This window comes from Mustela putorius, unplaced genomic scaffold (genome assembly GCF_011764305.1).
Source record: "Mustela putorius furo isolate JIRA1106 unplaced genomic scaffold, ASM1176430v1.1 tig00003869_pilon_pilon_pilon, whole genome shotgun sequence".
Taxonomy (NCBI): domain Eukaryota; kingdom Metazoa; phylum Chordata; class Mammalia; order Carnivora; family Mustelidae; genus Mustela; species Mustela putorius.
Genome location: NW_025422021.1, coordinates 12,591,103 through 12,613,173, shown reverse-complemented (window position 1 = coordinate 12,613,173; position 22,071 = coordinate 12,591,103). Strand labels below are relative to the sequence as shown.

The 22,071-nt window shown below is 42.5% G+C and overlaps 1 protein-coding gene across 1 annotated transcript in view; it reads left to right on the top strand.

Annotated features, from left to right (window-relative positions):
• The first annotated feature begins 5,521 nt into the window (after positions 1-5,521).
• Positions 5,522-22,071, top strand: part of NOSTRIN (nitric oxide synthase trafficking) — a 57,572-nt gene continuing 41,022 nt past the window's right edge. The window contains exons 1-2 of the mRNA XM_004744010.3: positions 5,522-5,834; positions 15,861-15,946. Coding sequence (XP_004744067.2) covers positions 5,808-5,834; positions 15,861-15,946 — 113 coding nt within the window. The 5' untranslated portion in view covers positions 5,522-5,807. The remainder of the gene's footprint in view (positions 5,835-15,860; positions 15,947-22,071) is intronic.

The following is a 22,071-nucleotide window of genomic DNA, read 5'->3' as shown; positions in this document are numbered from 1 at the left end:
TGTGAATATTATCCAGAAATGTATGCCAAGTAGGAGACTTCCATAGTCTCAACTGTCGGGGTATGCTATTGTCTATCTAGTGTATGTGTGTCCAGATCTTTTTTTCTTATATATGTACCAAACTAGAATCATACGTATTCTTTTGCAACCTGTTTCTACGTCAATATGTATAAGTAAATATTTTATACTCCATCGTCAATTCTTGGGTATTTTGTATCCCACTGTTTGGGTTGACTGGCAATGTAATGCAGTAACTAAACATGGAAGTGTTAGAGTCAGATGAATCCCAGCTACACCACTACTAACTGCACGACCTTGGGTAAGTCATTTAACCATCCTGTGTAACCAACATGAGTTCTCTTCTTGGTGAGTCATAGAAACTACACCAGGTGAGTTGTCACATAAGGAAATATTATTTTCAGCAAATAAGGAGATCATGGGGCATAACTTCCGAAGCCATGACTCCCAGGCAAGGGTGAATGGGTTCCTATATAAAGGCAGGCATAGGCTGCACGTGCACCTTAAGGCAACATTGTATGTTATACAAACGAGGCTTGCGCTCTTCCTTGGGCAGAGATTTTAGGGTAATAATGAGATAAAGGTCACTGTTGTTCATCCCAGAGGTCACTCCATGGTCCATCTGCACAGGTGCGAATGGGGGGGTTACCTCAAACTGGTCTGGGTGGTCTGAGCCACAAGAGCTCTTCCTTTGGGCAGTTGTTATTGCCTGAGGGGTAGTTTCAGTTTCCCTTTTGGGATGTCCTGCCTGTAGAGTCCTTTGCCTGAAGTAAGAGATAAGCTGGAAAGAAGAGCTTAAGGAAAAATGTGAGACAAGGTGGGTGGGTACAAGCAAGAGAGCAGTAAGGTTAGGTCTCGGGGTTTAGTGACATCTGTGCCCCAGTGACCCTATGTGTATTAGAAAGATGAAAACAATACAGATCTACCTCAAATTATTGTCATGGGGATTAAATAAGTTAGTACTGTAAAGCAGTTAGAATAGCACTGGACAGGTGGTAAGTCCTCTAAATGTGAGCCCATATTACCATAAAGGATTTAACTGGGTTGTGATACTGTTTAATTAATGTTTATTGAAGTGTAGTTGATACATAATGTTACTTAGATGTACAACATAGTGTGATTCAACAAGTTTATATGATGTGCTATGCTCACCACAAGTATAGATCCTAGCTGTCCCCATACAATGCTATTATAGTACTATTGACATACTCCCTATGCTGTGCCTTTCATTATTGTGCCTCATGCATGTTGTCACTGGAAGCTTGTACCTCCCACTCCCCTTCTCCCACTTTGCCCATCTCCCCACTCTTCTCCTCTGGCCATCATCATCAGCTTGTTCTCTGTATTTATGGGTCTGCTTCAGTCATTTGCTTGTTTGTTCATTTATCTTTTAGATTCCACATATAAGTGAAAGCATATGGTATTTATCTTCTCTGCCTGACTTATTTCATTTAGCCTACCCTCTGTCCATAGTCCGTCCATACTACTGAAAAGGCAAGATCTCATTCTTTTTTATGGCTGAGTAATATTCCATTGCATGTGTGTGTGCATATACATTCACACCACATCTTTATCCATTCATTGATCAATGGATATGGATTGCTTCCATATCTTGGCCATTGTAGATAAAGCTATAATAAGCAGAGGGGTGCATATGTCTTTTTGAATGAGTGTTTTGGTTTGGGTAAAAAGCTAGTATTTACTGAACCATATGGTATTTCTATTTTTAATTTTTTTGAAATTACTGGATCATATGGTATTTCTATTTTACTCGATCATATGGTATTTCTATTTTTAATTTTTTGAGGAATGCCGTACTTTTAATCACAGTGGTTTCATTGGTCCCTAGTGACAGATGTTTGTGCCATTTCCAATTTTTTACATGCTTTGGCATCTTAAAGAAACCTCCAAGGCAAGTTATGAATTGCCCTTAACCTCTATTACATTCAAGCTCCTGTGTCTTTCTGAATTAGCAATACCCAAAAACTGCTTACAAGCACTTAACAAATGTTACTGTGTCATTGACTCCTCTCAGAGGCAGTGGTGAATGGGTTGAGTGGAGTATGGTGAAGTGGCTTTCAGGCTAGACCCAAGGGAGTCCACTGCGAGTTTTCTCTCTGCAGAGATGCCACTCCAGGAATACAAATGCTATGCATAGACAGGGAAAGGAAGCAGGAAGATCGACGTCTGAGACGTCAGTCAATGAGTCAAGTTGGGCACCTGGGCTGGAAAGAAGCCAGAGAAAGCATATAAAAGACAGAGACAAACCTGAAGACAAAGAACTCAAAGGATGCCTTGGGAACCAAACATTTTAGCGTTCCTTCTGTGAGATGCTACACTTCATATAGTTCTCATTTACCTGTAGATAGAGAATGATGTTATTATCAATGCCAGTCAACGACAGGTTGCCCCAAGATAGGCCATTTGACGTGAAGATGATTTTGAGTTAAAAAGTACCCAAAAACCCCACAGATTCAGGAAAGCTCTTTACCTTCCTCCACTACTGCATAAAAGAATTTAGACAAAGGAGCTGCTTTAGAAAGAGAGCTATCATGATAGTTAACTACATTACAATATAAACTAGGGATGGCAGACAGGGAAGAACCTGAGAGGTCCTATTTGTTCAAAGTCTTCTCCTTGTCCCACTGTCTCTGGGTGGCCTAGCAAGCATTGATTTACCAAACATTTACTCTTTTTTTTTATTCTTCTTGAAAATTCCATTTTTTCTCTTTGAAGACTCACAGTCTTGCCCTCGTCACCTTAGTTCAGAATGACACGTATATCTCATTTTGCCTGATTGTCTTTGGAATTTCCTTATGTGGCCTTCCTGTACATATGCTAGTATTAAATTTGATTTTCTCCTGTTAATTTGTTGCATGTCAATTTGAGTCTTACTGTGGCCAGAAGTACCTTGAAGAGTGCAGGAGTTCTTCCTTCCTCATAATATTAAACTACAAGGCTCTTCTCACTCATGCTCGCACAGGAACTCAGCTCCCTTCTGCCAGTCTCCCTGGACCATATCTGGGAGTCAGGGGAAAGGGGTTCTCGGAGGTGCAAGGACAAATGTACTCATGCCCAGGTGCCTCACAAGTGACAGCCTCTGGTGCTGGAGACACCCTAGAGAGCCCGATTGGCTGTTTGTTCCTCCCCAACCAGCCACCCCAGGGTGAGAGTACTTTGCTATGTTCTTTGGGTCAAAAGGAAGAATGAATCTCCAAGTCTGTGTCTAAAGTCATTAGAGAATTAATTCTTTATTTCTCTCCATAAACTCAGTCTCTGCCAGAGTTCCAAACATGTCCCCTGAGGTTGAACTGGGGCAAGGGAGAGGATGGCAAGTAGCAGCCTTGCCCTCCGTCATCTTTTCTGCCTTATCTTTTTAATCATTCAAGAACAAATATTGACTGACCATTGTAATGAATTTAATGTAAAACTAATCCCGATTCCCTGCCTTCTCTGTATCAGGGGCGAAATCTCCCCCACCTCCATGAATCTGGGCTGGTCTGTGAAAGGTTTTGGTCAGCCGAATGTGGCTGAAGTGATGACGTGTCAATTCCAAGCCTGCACCTCAAGAGGTCTTGGGTGCTTTTACTCACTCTCATCTCCTCACCAGACCCTTTGAACAGCTCTGGTTTGACTACTGGCTGAAGAAAAATCGCCTCAGCCTGCAGCCAACCATCTGCCCAGCAGAACCTCGAAGAGCCGTGCTAGCAAGCCCAGCCAAGATCAACAGTGTGTGTAGATGACCTGCTTTCACATGAGGGATCCTGAGGAGACCTGAAGTACGACCCAGCTAAACCACACACCTGTGAACCAAGGAAAATCTATGCTATTTGAAGCCACTGGGTGTTGTTTGTTACACAGCATCACTGAAAATGGATAACTGATACAAACCTCTTTCTGATCTCCAGAATCAAATTTTTTTCCTTCAGATTCAAACACCTCTCTGAAAAGTTTAACAAATAGCCAAAGTCTAGTTTTCAGGCCAGATTCAGCCCGGATACCCTGCTGCCCTCACAGCCGTCTGTGAGGAGGGTACTGCAGCCACAAGAAGGTATTTTAGTTTAGCAGATGTCAGAAGCCTAAAGGAAAACTAGTCAGCCTGCTGGGAGAGACACACATGAGGACGATGGGGGCAGCAACACCCTACCAATCTTCAATAGGGCCACGAAGATCCCAGTAAGTGTGGTGTGATGGCATATTCTGTGCAAACCAGCAAGGGAGGCCGATCTCCCCACTTTGAACAGAGCTAGAGCTGAAATAAGACCAAGAGCCTGGGAAGTCAGAAGGAAGGCTCTGAGCTGCCCCAGGCCCTCGAACCAAGGCTCCAGCCAAGTTGATCTACAATCTCTGGTGGCCGGGAAGCCGCCCAATGGGTATCCGAATGACATATTAACTTCAGTTTTTAACCTGTCTCTACATGTCTTTCAGAATGCTGAGTGGCCTGATCTGATTCTCACCCCTACTTGCTACTGCTCCATGTTGGAACCCCCAGTGGTAAATGCCCTTGGGAGAAGCTAAGAGGAGAGCGCTGTATGAATGATGATTCCCTGACTATGGAGCACTCTTCTCCATCTGATTGCAAGGCAGCATCTCTTCCCCCCTGACTCCTTCCTCTTCATTCCTTATTTCTAGGGACTTTGAAGGAGCCTGCATACCTAGGGTAGATGAATAGAGTTTGCCTACCCTGAGCAGCTCTGTAATGTGCCACTGGCTTCTCCTGACAGAGGTCCTCTCAGACTGGGGGCCTGCCAGTCATACCAAAGGTGCCCACAGCCCAGCAAATGGCCGCCAAAAGGCAAATGGCCGCTGAAAGGCAATAAGACTTTAGCTGGAAATCTATGGATTGACAACTGGGTGCAGAGAAAGCAATGAATAAGTTTCTGGTAGTGGATTTCTAGTTTACTGTTTACTCTTTTGAGTAATAATATACAAGAAAGTGAGGATGAACATAGGAAAACCCTCCAAACTTTAGTTTGGCCTCTTGGAGGGAGAATGATGGTTCTGAGAATGAGTTCTGAGAATGAGGGTTGAGTTGAGTTAGGCCCTGTGAGGTGGTTAATGTGTCTTGCTCCCCATAGACTTTTCTAGACATTTTCCTACTATGGTCATAGTTCTGTGAGTGTGGTCCTAATTGTTTGGTACCTGGCCCTGGGGTCATTTGATTTGGGGGGAATAGTGACTCCGTGTATGTGTGTGTGTGTGTGTGTGTGTGTGTGTGTTAGATAAAGAAGGGGGTTGGGGGCATCAGCGCTCAGGATTGGTCAGTTTGCATATCAAAGTCACTCTCACAGGCAAGTTGTTTGTTATCTCCAGGAATTAGCTAACCCCAGGAGGGGCCGTCCCTCCTTAGGTCTGAAAGGCCCCAACATGCCAGAACGTCATGAAATAAAGAAAATTTTAAAATGTGATAAATACAGTAGGCCAGGAGACTGGGCGTCCTCGGTATCTACCCCGAACACCCGAATTATTGGGACACTTGATGGCTTCTGGGCCTCCTCACAAAGTCAGGCAGTTTAGGACTCAGTATTCTGCCCTCTAAGTGTTTACAGAAGTCATTCTCAACATGTCAGCCCAGCTCTCTTGACCCAGATCAGTTCTTTGCTTTTTCAGGAAACAAACGGGATGAAAGTGCTGGGCCGGGACTTCCTCCTCAGGGTGTTTGACAGGGACTGACGCACTCTAGGCCCTTTGACTGCGGGAAGTCCAGGACACACCCAGCCTTGATTGTACTTTCTCGAATGCTGAACGCCGGAGCATAGGTAAAAGGACAGAAGGAAGAACATTCCAACATGAGGGACCCACTGACAGATTGCTCGGTGAGTAGCTCCGTGTGGTTTTGCGCCTGTGGGTGAGAGGGCGGCCTTAGAGGGCTCAGTTTATATATTAATGGGTTTAAACTTAAGGAATTTGAGACATTCTGAGGATAAACGTGTTTAGACTTTGGACCTGATACAAAAGTCTTATGGCTTTTCTTTGGTTCGATTGCAAACAACCCTTTCTAGCAAATGACAGGGCAGGTTAATAATTGTCATCTTTTATTCTCATATGGTTGGAACAACTTTGAGTGGGTATAGCATCATATTTGCTTACAGATGTGGCTGTTTGGAAAACATTCTGAAGACAGATGCCCAAGGGACCAACATGGTGTGGGGAGCAGCTACCCAGATGCTCAGAACCCGCAGGCAGCTTAGGGCTCTGTGAATGAAGTCGGGGCGGGAGGTTTTGGCATTTTTCTCCACATCCTGTAGAGTCCAGAATTGTAAGGCCTGCAAATGGAAGGACAGGCGCCCCCACCCTGCCTGGCCTCCAGTGATTCTCAGACTGGTCTCCCAACATGTGTGTTTAGTTCTGGGAGTGTTATCAAAAACAGAAGATGGGTCAAGAGTCCGAAGATGGTATGAGGTGGTCAACAGAAAGAGCAGAGATGAAATTTAGGAAATAAGGAGCAATTAAAATAAGACACGTGGCCAGGGGTCGAGGGGGGGTGCTCCTATACTGTGGACATAAAATAATCTAGAATCATCAGGGTGTTAGCTCAGTAAAGGGTGGCAGAAAACCAAGATCGCTCACATCAGAAGCAAGGAGTTGCATTCATCGCTCAAGTATTTTATCAAAAAAACCTTCCTAACAATAACAAACTGTAGAAAAGCAGATAAATGAGGGCTGCAGGAGAGCCATAAGGAAGAGCGGCAGGGGATTACTGGTTACATTTTTGTTTCCACAATGGACAAGCACAGGTTTAAAGACGGTGGAGCTGTCAAGGCGAGCCCACAAAATGAGTTCATGAATCAGAGGGGCTAGAGGAGATGAAGAGCATTGACTGGTACTATTAATAACGACCGTGTGATAGCAGGTTCTGTCTACTTTCATTTTTTAAATGCAAAAGTAAATATGTGTCTAACGTAAAAACGAATTCCAACAATATAGTTGTATATAGATTCTAAGATGGAAAATTCTCCCCCTCCGTTTCCTCCTTCCCAATCTTTTCTTCATTGGGAAGCACAGACAATTAAAAAAAAAAAAAGTCTTTTATCGTTCATGTATTTGCTGTGTATTTTTCTCTCTCTGCATTTGCTCCCTTACCAAAGGTTACCGCCTTTCCTTTCTTCCCACCGATACCCTGATGATGTTTTTGCATGGGGGTGGTTGAGCAAGGCAGGGATGGGGTAAGTGGAGGCAAAAACTCGACAGCAACAGTCACCAAAGAAGAAAGTCAGGACCACATGAAGAGTGAGATAGAAGAGAGAGAAAGTAGGACCAAGTTAAGTTAAGGGAGCAACACAAACACAAACTAGTAGCCTGATGTTCTTTTCAGAGGCTGCCTTCAGATCAGGATCTGGGAGACATGTTTCCTTCTGAGCAGCCCCCCAAGAGAACCTGTCACCACATGTATGGGTCAGCCTCATGCTCCCTGCTTAACGTTCTTAGGGGTTCTTTTCCCTCAGCCGAGCCGTCTCCTCAGGGACTCCCATCTTTATCCACAACCTGAAGTTTTCTCTCTGGGTCCGGTGCCATCGAAGGTAGTCTGGGAGTCAAGAGGAGGCCGATACCCAGCCCTTCGGCCAGAGTTCCCAAATTTTCTAAAGTCATGGAATCTTCATTTAAATTTGCAACTTTCATTTTCAAGGGTTCACATTGATTTCCTGGTGCAGTTTTAGCTTGTGCTTGGGGAATAATGTTGTAAGAAGATAAAGCTTCAGTTTGGCGGCAGAATAAAACAAAGGAATGGACTGCCAATGAAGGCTTCATGAAACACAGGCATGGCTTCATGAGGAAACCAAACAGAACCCAAAGATTTAACCCATCTGCAGAATGTTCCAATCCATCCCTATGGCTGCATGGAACATGATTAATTCATAAAGCCTTAGCTTAACTATAGTTTTAAGCTGATCTGCCCCAGGGGGTCCATGTATGAAAATCAGTGGTTACACGAAATTCATTGGGAAAAACATGGTCTCTTTGTTTCTACTAATCTAACTGAAATTTTAGAATTTACTTCAGAGGTACCTGGATGGCTCAGTCAGTTAAGCATTTGTCTTTGGCTCAGATAATTGTCCCAGGGTCTTGGGATGTAGCCCTGAGCTGGGTGTCAGGCTCCTTGTTCAGCAGCCCCCCTCGTGCCCCCACCTCATGCCTCCCCATGTCCCCCCCATGCCCTCCCTAATGCTCATGCACCCTCTCTCTCTCTTTCAAATAAAAAGAAAAAATCTTTAGAATTTACTTCAATTCTGAATATAAGCAACAGACTTCGGTACTACCACAATGTCTGTGATTTGTAACCCAAAAAATCATACCTATTTTTATATAATATCACAGGGGTTGCAATTATCTAGAAATATTGTATATATTCCATGTGATTTAGAAATTTAAGTTATTCTGAAGACTTGTTATTTAGTATGTTAATTGAATAACACATGTAATTTTTAAATGCTTTTTTATAATTTTTTTATTTTTTATAAATATATAATATATTTTTATCCCCAGGGGTACAGGTCTGTGAATCACCAGGTTTACACACTTCACAGCACTCACCTTAGCACCCTCCCCAATGTCCATAATAAATGTATTTCAATATAATGTTTCTTTTGTAACCCTATGCTATTTTCTTGAATGCATTTTAAAAATATTCTGAGTAAGTATAGATTTCACAACACACCCAAAAGAACCACAATACCCAAAAATATTTTAAAATCTCTTATTAAGTTCATGCTCCAGTGACCAAGATAGGCTAATAGCTGTCAGTGTCTATGCTCAAATTATTAGTTACCAGGGTAGCACAAAGATGGCCTAAAAGTTGTGTAGGCTTTTAACTAATCTTAAGCATGTCAGAACTTATTTGAGGAAGGTTTTGAAGTTGTTTTTGCAAAGGAACATAATTGGCTCTGGGCCTTGATGTCTCTGAGTTTAGCTTCTATACCTACAAAGAAAGGAAGGAAGAAAGAAAAGGAAAAAAGAAGCTCAGTGAAATTTTCAAATCCAGGTGCAAGGCAGTAGACAGGAATCGAACTATCTCCATATGAAATGATCCAACCATTTTTCTTCAAAATCAGCCCTTCCTGTGAAATAAAACCATGGAAATCATGGGCAGATAATAGGCTGTAACCAAGTTTAGGCTTTTACTCACTCTGCAGTGTCCAGGTAGGAACCTGTCAAAGCAGGCATTTTGGACTCCATATAGTCTGTCCCTTCCCGTAACACCATCAGCTGCTGAAGCAGCACCAGCCAGTCGTTGGGACACCTCTTCCAGCCACCTCACCTGCCAGTCTGGGCGGCTCAGCCTGGGTCATGGGATGTTCACTTGCGCTAAGACAGAAGATAACCGTTACAATGGTCCATGACTTCTGAGGGATTCTGGTGCTTTGCACAGATAAGGAGGCAGATTGGGTCTGACCACATAGATGTCCTGTGGCCCACAGCATCCCTGAGATAGGTGATATGTCCCCCACGTCTCACAGGCCTGTTTCCTCCTCTGGAAAGGAAGAAGAGGAGATATGGAGTGAACTATGCTTTTTAGTGTTCTGTTCTGTTCTTATGATGGTCTGCCGTGGGGATTCCAGATCTCACCTAGATAGTCCATTGGTTAGCGGAGCAGTGGTTTGAAGTATTATCCCCTGTGAATCAGGATTCACAAAAAACAGTACCGTCATGCCTGTCATAGGAAAGACATCAAACAAAAGCTTATTTGATTAAATATAAATGGAATATCACCGTTTATTTGATACTCTGAGGGTATCACTGTCCAAAAACTTTCCATACTGCCATCTAGAATAGAAATGGACTTTTCTAGAATAACAGAATTTAACCTTCATCATTCAAATTGTGGAAAATCAGAAAGAACAGCTAGTCTGGGGTTGATACATTCTGTACTGTTTAGAAGTTATTCCATGATTATTCCATGTGCCCATGACTTTGCTCCATTTTTGGTGACGACAACGTTTATACAACAGAATTTGCTTACAAAAGCTGGGCAGAAATAAGCTTTTTAGACTGAATGGGAAATGCCTGTGTATACCAATTTTCTTGGTGAAGGGGGTTTTTTACGGGCTCAAAAATGTCCCAGATATTCCATCACTAGCCTGAACTTCCTTTATCAGGGAAAAAATACATAACCTTTTTCCTAATAATTAATGAGCCCAACGAGAGACAGCATGTTAATAAAAATTCCTACGGAGATGTAAGATCAACAGTAGGTTCTTTTCCTGGAATGAGTATTTGGTAAGGGTCAGGTATTTGAAAATTCAGTGGGTGGGGAAAGAACACCAAATATCTACTTTCCATATGATTTTGACTAGAGAAAACATTCTTGTGTAGTTGATAACATTAGGAAGCCATTTGTACTGATCATAACACTTAAAGGTAACTATTACTCTGAATAAACCTAGTGCAATTATACTGATTAGCTATTTATAAATATATTTATTTCTGGTAGTTTCTCTAATTGATTAGCTCACTTAATATTTCTAATCACGGCTCTGCCCTTAACTAATGAAGTTACTTTCAGCTCTTTGGTGCTTAACTATAAAATAAAGGGATTAGACTTTAGTGATTTTCAAGCTGTTGAAAGGTGATGGGGCTAGTGTGTGCTCCATGGAATCCCTCCAGTGGCCTCTCTGGTGGATGAAGTAGGATGCGAAGGAGAGGTGAGATCCAAAGGGATCGAAAGGTGACATTGATCCAAAGCCAAGGTCAAGAGATTTCATCACCTCAAAGTAGACCTGTTCCAAGATTTTCTGAGCTCTCTCTCTGTCTCTGTCTCTCTCTCTCTCTCTCACACACGCACACACACACACACACACACGCATGCGCGCGCCACGCACGCACATGCATGACAAGATAGTCCTGGGTTCTGCTTTGATATTTATGCAAGTCTTTTCTTCACAGATTTTGTCTTTAGGTCTGAGTAGATGGTACATGAAGAAAGGTACACAGTGTCTGTTTCGGTCTTTTATTTATCGTTGTCACCTTTATCGCAGGGGAGATCAGGGTTTGTCAGGGAGTGTCAGGTACATTGCATACGGGGTCAAGATAAAGATCCTCTCCCATTGCTGTGATAACAACAGCCTGCGGTCCTCTGATCATCAGGTTAACAACAACAGAATATATTGAGCGGCTTCTGCACTAGCGTGTGCCTGGACATCCTGGAATTTGGTGAATGGGTTATAGGTATACCTGGGACGTGAACCTTGGCAATCCTCAAATTGACAGGATGTGGCTTGGGGGCGCTGCAGAGATCACAGGCCAGTTTCCTCTGCCTCAAACCACTTTGTCCATTTACCGCACACTGTCCCAGTACAACTATCATTTTCTCTTTTTTTATTATTTAGTTTATTAATCTTAAAAATATTTATTTGCTTGAAAGGGAGTGAGCACATAGGGGAGGGGCAGAGGAAGAGGAAGAGAGAGAGTTGTAAGCAGACTGCACGCAGAGCACAGAGTCCAATGGGGGGCTCGATCCTAGGACCCTGAGATCGTGACTTGAGCCAAAACCAAGAGTTGGATGCTTAACTGACTGAGCCACCCAGTCCCCCCTCCCCCAGTGGTGATTTCCTAAGTGTGCCATGATGTGAGAATGTTAGGAAGTAATATAACAGGAAGTTAACTTCCAAAATCTAAAACTGGCAGGCCCAGGGTCAGCTGAAGCATAAGCTATACTTTGAGCGGCCTCTGCTTGAAACTATTGAGTTTGGATGACTGGGGAAGGACAGGGACTCTCCACTTTCTCACAGGATCTCCAATTCCCCCCCAAATCAACTGAGTTTTGAACTGGCCTCCTAGAACTAGTCCACTGGTGAATGTACTTTAAAATAGAATAAGGAACATTTTGATAGCTTGGTAAATAGAAAAATTCTCACCTGGTTCTGCTCATTTCTGCCTTGGCTAGGGGCAAGATTTCCCCTCCAAGCCCGCATCCTCACACATGAGGTCTGAGGTACCCTGTTCTCTCCTAGGACTGCCGGACACAGACTCCTCAGGTGATGGGGCTAGTGTGGGCCCGTCCCCTAGGGACAGCTCAGCTCACAGTCCCTTCCCTGCTCTCCTGGCTCTGCTGATGGTTCTTCTCCCTCCTGCTCTGAAGCCTACCAAATCCTTTAATCCATGGGTCTGCTTTGTCTTCTCCCAGCCCCAGCCCTTGGCCTCATAGGTTTTCAGAGCAGAACTCACTCACTCTGCAAACAGACGTTCTAATCATTCTCTCTTGCACGTGGGCCCCTGGTGTTTGTGTTGGGTCTTTGCTTCTGTTTTGCTATGGGCTGGAAAGCGAGGCAGATAGAACATTACATAAAAAACTCACAATTTAATACTGTGAGACATTTCTAAATAAATCAAATAAGAAAGCTAAAGAACTTATAAAGGAAATCATAAAATTTTATTGAACATAAAATAAGATTTGAACACATGAAAAGACTTACTATGTCCTTGGATGGGAAGTCTAAATACCATAAAAAAAAGCCAATTTCCACAAATTTATATATATATATATATATATATATATATATATATATATATATGATGCAATTCCAATTAGGATCTCAACAGGGTTTAAAAAATGTAATTAGATAAATCTTCATATGGAAGAATAGATGCCCAAGTATAGCCAAAGAAATTATGAGAAAGAAAAAACAGTTATTTAAAGAGAAATCAGAAGCAAAGTGTTAAATGTCTCTATAACTTAAGTAGTGAGTTCATAATGGGTATCATTTTTATTATCTGTATTATTATTATTTTATGAAACATAAAAATGTTTCATAATTTAAAAAGTTAAAAGATTGTGTATGAGTTAGAACTATGCTCAGCTGCACATTTCAAATTCTAAAAATAAGAGTGGCCTTAAAAAATTCTATTATTTTATTTCTCTCACACAGAACATAAGTCCAAAAGTAGAGAGCTAAGGGCTTGTGTAGTGGGCCCCAGGACCATCAGGAACCCAGGATCTTTATCTCTTTCTGCTCTACTATCTTAGCACAGGGCGTCTATACTCAATTTTACCTTATGGCATCAGTCATCATTTCTTTCTTTTCTTCAAATTTAAATTCAATTTAATTAACATACAGTGTATTGTTAGTTTCAGAGACAGAATTCAGTGATTTATCAGTTGCATACAGCACCCAGAACTCAAGTGCCTTCCTTAATGCCCATCATCCAGTTACCTCATCCCCACACCCACCTCCCCTCCATCAACCCTTAGTTTGTTCCCTATGGTTAAGAGTCTCTTACAGTTTGTCTCCCTCTCTGGTTTCATCTTATTTTACTTTTCCTTCCTTTCCCCTCTGTTCATCTGTTTTGTTTCTTAAATTCCACATATGCGTGAAATCATATGGCATTTGTCTTTCTCTGACCGACTTATTTCATTTAGCATAATCCCCTCTAGTTCCATCCACATCATTGCAAACAACAGCAAAATTTCATTCTTTTTGATGGCTGAGTAGTATTCCATTGTATATGAATACCACATCTTCTTTATCCATTCATCTTGTCCTTGGACACCTGGGTCTTTCCATAGCTTGGCTATTGTGGACATTGCTGCTATGAACATTGCGGGAACCATCGTTTCTTGAAAGTTCAGGTGTCAGGAAAGAAGAGGAAGGAAACTTCACTGAAACCCCACACAAAACTCTCGCCCATGCTGCCTTGAGAAGCATTTAGTCACATGGCTTCCCCTAAGGGAGAGACACTGAGAAATAACTTTATGCCAGGGGCGTGAGCCCTGCTCAACATATACCTGTTTTCTTCTCATGATACTTCTATGTGATTTGTGAGATGTTATTCGGTGATATGGGAAAAAAATAAAAGGCTTAAGGGGAACTTAGTGAAAGTGTTTAGTGAACAGAGGAGCCAATAAAAAAGCTAAACGGTCTTAAAATGTTCCCTAAAACTTTCCCATTGTCCCGGTAAGGGGAGGAAGGAGGACTTATAATATCAGATCATTCCTATGCCAAGTTATTTTTATGGAACTAAAAATGGCTTGATTGCCAAATAGTGATTTTACTCTCATGACTCGGAGGAGAATCATTTCCTCTAGAGAGCCTACACCTAAAACCCACTGTAGGGATGTTTTGCTTGCTCTGCAAAGATGTTTAAAATCTGTAAATTATTTGCTGCAGTTGTTTTCGGAAAATATATTTCAGCGGCCAATCCTTATTTCAGCTTTTTGGGACAAATTGGAGTATCTGGCCAGCGTGGGCCACATTCCCTGGGTCCAGAGCAGTGGGGGCAGCTGTCTGTGCAGCTTGCCCCCCCCCACTCCCACTGCTCACTCATTCAGATGCTGACAGGTGCCTGCAGTCCCATGATTTTGCCAACCTTGCTTTAGGAGTTAACAATGTCTTTGTAAAGAGCTTTGCCCCCTGACCACTGTCCTTGAGCCCAAGGCGGTTTCAATGAAACCTCCTGTGTGTCTACCAAATCCTGCTCTGGCTTTCTGTGCTCAGTTCAGAGGGAAGTGAAACCACTGCATGAAGACAAAGGAATTTAGCATCTATAGAATGATTGTTTTCCTATTGCCTAGGTATTGGTTCTTTCCAGCCCTGAAGGTAGAGACCTGGTCAGGTCATTGCTTTAGGTCCTTTCCTCCTCCATGGCCCCATGTCCTCTGCTGGCTACTCTGCTTGCATCAGACACCGGGTCCTCCCGTGACAACTGAAAGGTGACCTTGGCCCTGAGGATTCATGGATGTGAACCTGCCGGCTGTGTAGTAGGTGCTCAATGAATGAGAGTTCTCAGTGCAGTGCCCAACGGAGCGCTCCTGGAGCACAGAAGACACAGGCTCATCAGATGAGCAGAGCTACAGCACGGCACTTGTTTCATAGAGAACTTTCATCCTCTTCTGTAAAATCTCATTTTATTTTTTTTAAGATTTTATTTATTTATTTAAGAGACTGGAAGCAGGTGGGGCAGAGGGAGAAGCAGACTCCCCGCTGAGCAGGGAGCCCAACTTGGAACTTGATCCCAGGACCCTGGGATCACTACCTGAGCCGAAGGCAGATGCTAAATCAATTTAAAAAATGCAATGAGGTAGCATACCTCCCAGATGAAAACTCTGAGGGAGGCCTCTGGGGACCGTTCTACCACCCAACTGAGCTACTGTCTGTCAGGAAAACTGCAGAATTCATTCACATTTACTCTGTCCATCTGAACACTTAAAATCTATTGTCATCAGCATCTACTTTTACAAATATGATTTTCAGGAGGACATTGTGGAGTTCTGAATTAAATGACAAAAGCTTTCCCTTGGAAGTCTTATGTCTGGAGGCTAAATTCATATAGAAATGAATTTCTAAAGGTTTATTCCTACATGTATAAAAGTTTGGGACAACAAAAATGTTCAACTCCTTGTTCCAACGTTCTTATTACTAGAATAAATGAGATACAGAGGGACTAGGGAACATATTACTAACTCATTATTCACTTACATCATCATATCTCAGCCCTCCTACGATATTCACTTTAATGAGTTTGGGTTTTGACACCCAGGCATAGTGTTGTGAAGTTTGGGAGGGGGACACAGAAAATGATGACTCAAGATACATACTGCAGAATGTACTCTGAACCATCCTGGGAACAAAAGAAGTGACAGAAAGTTAGACTTCAAAGTCACCCCACTGCTGAGTCGTTGCCTGGGGAGAAACAGACAGACCAGCTTTATTTTTGAAAAGTTCTCCAAGATAGTTCACAGCCAGGCGTAAGAGACTTAATCTTTATTTTAGGAACTCACCCAAAAGGTGTGCATCCCTGTAGCTGCACGATCATTGACAGTGACAATCATCATTGCGGAGCATGCGGAATTCAGAGGAGTTCTATTTTGGACGTGCTCATAACCCGTCTGTGCATCTTTTCTCTTTCAGTATAATAAAGTGTACAAGAACCTAAAGGAGTTTTCTCAAAATGGAGAGAATTTCTGCAAGCAGGTCACATCCATTCTTCAGCAAAGGTACAGAGCGCACGTTTGCAAAAAACGGTTCTTCCTCTTTAGTTGGAGCTAGCGATATGACTGTTGGAGTGATTACAAGCTGTCCTACTTTCCAGAACTCGGTGTTATATTTTGGTACTTGAGAGACTGATTTGAAGAGTGATTCTCCTCTGTTGCACATTTATCACTGGGGTACCATAATAATCAAGAAACAACAGGAAGTAATTCTGCGTGGGAAGGCTCAGTCAAGTTTCTTTTGACTCCTCAGACTGAGTTTATCACCCCCTCCTGAGGCATTCCTTGTGCCTGCATGTCCGCCATTATTGTACTTCCCACACTGATGGCAATTATGAGCTGACATTTCTGTCCCCCCGCTACAGGGGAAGGCTTGTTCATCTTTGCGTCCTGAGCTTTGAGAGTCTGGGCTTTTGACTTCATCAGTAAATGTCTGATGAATGAAAAGCGACCATTTTTCAGTATCACCTGGTCTTTTTTTTTTTTTTTTAAGATTTTATTTGTTTATTTGACAGAGATCACAAGTAGGCAGAGAGGCAGGCAGAGAGACAGAGAGGGAAGCAGGCTTCCTGCTGAACAGAGGCTCAATCCCAGGACCCTGAGACCATGACCTGAGCTGAAGGCAGAGGCTTAACCCACTGAGCCACCCAGGCGCCCAGTATCACCTTGTCTTAAGACTAGATGTGATATGTGTCAAGTTGGTGACTGTGCTAAAATGAGCACCCCGAACTCAGTCAAGAAAGTCACAGAAGTTCCTATTTTGAGTTGGGCCACTAAGGGTCTCCAAGCCATTTCCCCACATCTAGACAGCTCTATAATAAACAATTCTAAAAAGGGCTCCAGAAGAGACTGCATATTCTTTTAAGGTAACCCTTTCAAATTTAAAATAATTGCAAGTGTAGTAGACATGGGCCAATGGCCGCCTGCGTTAGTAGAACGACAACAGAGGAGAATATTAGCATCATCGGAAACCATACATGAGGCCAAAGAAAGATACAGGAAAGCTCAAACAGGCATTTATTAAAAGAAAAAACAATTTCCCCAAAAGACCCACAAAACAAAAATAGGTTTGTCAAACAGAGTTGAAAGAGAAAAAATTAAATTAAGATGCTTCTGTAGCCAATTGCCTTGATTCTATGAGAGGAACAGGGAGGACCAATCTGAGAGGGAATCTCTTCCGTAAGAATTTTTTTTTTTATTTTAAAATTTTTATTTTAAAATTTATTAATTTCAAAAGAAATTAATAAAATATGGCCAGTTAACCATTATACAAATTCAACCCATTAGCTATATGAGAAAGCACTTCCCTCCTGCAGATCTGGAAGCATCTGTAAATATATTAGCCATGCATATGACCTGGATCAGAAACATCTGGGCTTTGATTATTTTGATGCACCTGTGTTCAAAATTCGTCCCCAGTAGAGACCTATGAAGACAGAAGGCAGGTGGTAAAAAATGCCTCACAAACTGACTCAACAATGAACAGAATAAATCTGAGGCAATCACTGCCCCCAAACTGCCTTATTGCTTTCTCTCTTGAAGTTGCTTCCTCGGGCTACCATCTTTCCTAGACTTAGTCATGCACAAAGCCTTCCACCCACATTGTTCTACAGCGTCAAACAAGCTCCAGTGAAGTAAAAACACTTGGGTAGCTAAGAATATTTTGCTCCATGGTTTTACCTTCTTGTGGAGCAGAATTCAGAATCTGAAGATCTTTTTTTTTTTTTTTAAGATTATTTATTTATTTGATGGAGAGAGAGAGAGAGAGCACAAGCAGGCAGAGCAGCAGAAAGAGGGAGAAGCAGGCTCCCCGCTGACCAGAGAGCCCCACTCGGGACTCAATCCCAGACCCTGGGATCATGGCCTGAGCCAAAGGCAGATGCTTAACCCACTGAGCCACCCAGAGGCCACCTAGAATTTGGAGATCTAAAGAATACTACTGGTTAGCAAAATTACATGCTCTTTTCTGGGATAAAAACTACATAGTGTAAATACAAAAGGGGAATCTAACCTGACCAGCAAATTTATGCTAGGTATTAGGTCATTTATGCATTAGATGCATTTTGTAAAGCTAATTAATTAATTAATTTTAAATTTTAGGTAGTCAATATACAGTACAGTATTGATTTCAGGAGTAGAATTCAGTGATTCATCACTTACGTACAACACCCAGTGCTCATCATAAGTGAGCTCCTTAATACCCCTTACCCATCTAGCCCATCCCCTACCCTCCTCCCTCCATCAACCCTCAGTTTGTTCTCTGTTGTTAAGAGTCCCCTGGATTTTTACCGTGTGGCTGGGACCTCTGCCCACCCAATCAAGCCTAACACCTGGAAGCCATCCATGACCCCTTGTTCTATCTCATCTCATGACCACGTCTTCCTCTTTCTCTCTTAACCACCTTTCATACCTGTAGCTTTCTTCTCATTTAATGGCCTCTGTCATTGTTCTGGGGGAAAAAAAAAATCTCTTAACCTAGTAGGTGAGGATGAGGTCACAGTTTCTGAGCATGTGCCTTTGTCCTTTAAATCCAATGTGTGATTGTGTTAAAGTGAACCCTATGACTTTGACATCAGGTATTTTGGGAGCTGCTGTGTGTTTCTGGCTAAGTCAGAGTTGCTGCTACAAACAAAGGGAAACTGAAACCACTAATTGGACAAAAGAAACTAAGCATGACCATGAATTGCAGAATTTCCAGACAAAATGATGTTTCAATAACAACTGCACTTTTTGATCATCACCAATTAGGCCAAATTGGTAGGCAGCTGAGCTTGGCAGTGCAGCATTTTCTGGACTTAAAGCTTGATTGTGGTGCTGTCTCTTGTAGTCACATGCTAATGTGGACTTGCCATGCAGAACTACATTGCCAGGGCTTTGTAAGCAAGATGTCTGGAACAGTTGAGTATCCAAGGACAGTAGAGGCCCTATTCTGGTAATGTAAGTGTAATAATAAGAAAATAAACCCTTAATATCTTTCATTTATTTATTCACTCGATCTGTAAGTATTTACTGCATGTATTTTATGGGACTGATACTCTTAGTTCAAAGAAGCCCCATTTGCTCCTTCATGATAACTTTTAGAATGCTGGCCTCTGGATTTGTCTTCAAAATTGTCTATGTCATATCCTTCAATGGAAATGCTTACACTCTGTATTCCAAGAGTACCACTGATTTTCCTGATGGGGTTTCTCATTACTTGTCTATACTCTAAGTACAGGATAGTTTTTGTAAAGGGTACCAGCTTTCTAGGTATTTTTCTAATAAAAGGGAGAGGGATCATTGACTTATATGTAATAAATCTACCCATTTAAGAGGAAAGTATGACCAGCACTCATCTCCAGATGGCTCATGGGAAACGACTTTTCATTCTTTGTATATCCGTTGCATCTGTTGAGCCACTAGCAGTCACTGTCCCCCTTCATGAGTCCTTGCCATCCCTCCCACCAACTTCACCATCATGGATTTGTGCATGCTGTGTCCTCTATCAGGTAGACGCTTCTTCACCTTGGTTACCAGGCTCCATTCAACGCAGTCTTCACAATTTAGTTATCCCCTCGTGTGAGCCTTCCTGGACTCCAGTCCCATCTCAAAATGGTACCCATCAGAGATGCACAGAACCAGTGCTCGTCTCTGCGCTAGACCCTACTGCCCTATACTGTCAGAGTCTGTTCACTTGCCTGTCTCCTCCACTGGAGGCCGAACTCCTTGAGAGTCTGTGTATCCCAGGGGACCAGCACAGAGCCTGGCACAGAGCAGGCATTCAATAGACGTTCACTGAGTGAATCAATGTGTTAATGTAAGAATGACTTCAGGCACTCAGAACTTTTAAGAAGTTGAAGATAGGCTATTTCTGAGGTGCAGTAAATAAGTGTGTCCAAGAAATTTACTCACATGGTATATAGAATATTCTTTTGAACAAAAGCTAGAAAAGAATGACAAAACCCTGGGAGACACCATTTATCCAGCACAATTTCCAGATCAGGCACTGTTTTAGATTCCTCTTATACTTGTTCTCCTTTACTTTCTTAAAATTCTCACAACTCAATGCACTGTGAACGTACTCTGGTCCATTCCTAATATACAGGTGAGGGTGTGGGAAAGAAGATACAGTTTGATTTCTACCCAGCTCATCGCAGGCTTGGTGTAAGGGCATCTGCCAACTGAGCAGGCAGTTTGAGGCACCACCAGCCGTGGGTGTTCCAATGTGTTCAAAGGCCCTGGTCCAGCTCCCTTCAGAGTCTGGAGGTCCTCTGTGGGAAGGAACATCAGCAGCCATTAAGCCCAGTAGCTTTTCTTTTCTTTTTTTTTTTTAAGATTTTATTTATTTATTTGACAGAGAGAGAGAGAGAGAAAGTGAGAGAGTGCGAACAAACAGGAATAGTTGCAGGCAGAGGGAGAGGGGGAGAGGGAGTAGCAGGCTCCTTGATGAGCAGGGTGCCTGATGCAGGGCTTGATCCCAGGATCCTGAGATCATGACCTGAGCCAAAGGCAGATGCTTAACCCACTGAGCCACCCAGGCGTCCCAAGCCCAGTAGCTTTTAAACCTGGTAAGACAGAGGTGTATGGGAGTCCTCAGGGACCCCTTCAGGGAGTAAGCAGAAGTTAGATGTGGAGGGCTCAGCTCCCTTGTCACAATCACTCCCGTTATATCCAGAATATAACATTTCTATGAGATGGTGAGATTCTGTATAAAACTTTGTTTTCCAGCTAAAAAGTTTTGAATAGTGCCCTTTTTGTCCATTATACCTGCCTTCCCCCATGACAACACTTCCACCTGACTCCATGGACCTCACTTCGTTCCAGAATGACCAGGCAGGGAGAATGTGAAGTCTAGAGCTAGGGCAGCTGTCACCCGCTCCCTGGGCTGGGAGTGGGTGGGAACTGAGTGGGTGTCCCGAGTCTGGCTCTCCCATTTCAGCTTCTCATACTGTTCTTAGCAGGCAGAATTAAGGCAGTCAATACTGATGAAGTGGGAGTTGTGGGCTAGCCAAAGAGCCCAGCTGCTTGAGTAACAGAGCTTCTATGTAAAAATGTCCTTTAAATGTCCTCTAAATAACTGACTTTTAAAGATAGCCTATTAGTAAGACAGGCTTGTGACTGTCTTTTAAGAGGCAGACTGCTAAGGCTTGGGGACAAGGCCAGCACACCAGCCCCCAAGCTGGAAGCTACTGCTGGTAGAAAATAGGCAACAAGGAATAGGGGTGTTTATGAACAAAGATTTCAGATTACTAAAATGCCTTCTTAACTCAAAATGAAGGGATGGCTCTGTCACCTGCTGTTCCCAAGCTTGAGAAAGCTTTGGTTCAAGTTTAATTAGTCTCTCCTAGACACAAGAGCCAGCTACAGTCTTTTTCTTTTCTTTCTTTTTTTTTTTTTTTTAAAGAAGATTTTATTTATTTATTTGACAGAGATCACAAGTAGGCAGAGAGAGAGAGAGAGAGAGAGAGGGAAGGAAGCAGGCCCTCCGTTGAGCAGAGAGCCCTACGCGGGACTCGATCCCAGGACCCTGAGATCATGACCCGAGCCGAAGGCAGAGGCTTAACCACTGAGCCACCCAGGCACCCCTCTTTTCTTTCTTTTTTTAAAAATCACTTTTGATCATCTTAATTTTAATAGAAAAGGATACACTAAAATGGATGACATGGTCACTTCTATTCTTAAAGTTTAATTTGTGCTCTAACATATGGAATCTGATGCCATATATTTTTCCTCTCTCCTTTCTTTCAGAAGTGTCATTTATTTTAAAATCCAAGACAAATGTTGGTCTTTGTCTTACTGGTTGGTCTTCATTATTACTAATGAAAATTTATTGACCTGCCTCCACGTGCTGAGAGGAAATTATGAGAATATAAATGGATTAAAACTCAATGCATGCCATTTTCCTGGTTCAGGATCTTTGAGGCTCACTGGAAAGTTGTGAGTCTGAGTTACCCATTGAAGTACATATATATACATCATCAATTTCATATGTGCCAAGACAACTGCTTGGAGAAGAAATCTCAACTATAGGGCTAGAACATTAAGCACCGTGTTTTTAACAAGCTTGTTTCTGATTATTTTAATGAGGTAATGAAATTCTCTGTCTCAGGTTCACTCTGCTCTCTTAACTCCCTTTTCGTGCCAGGAGCCAT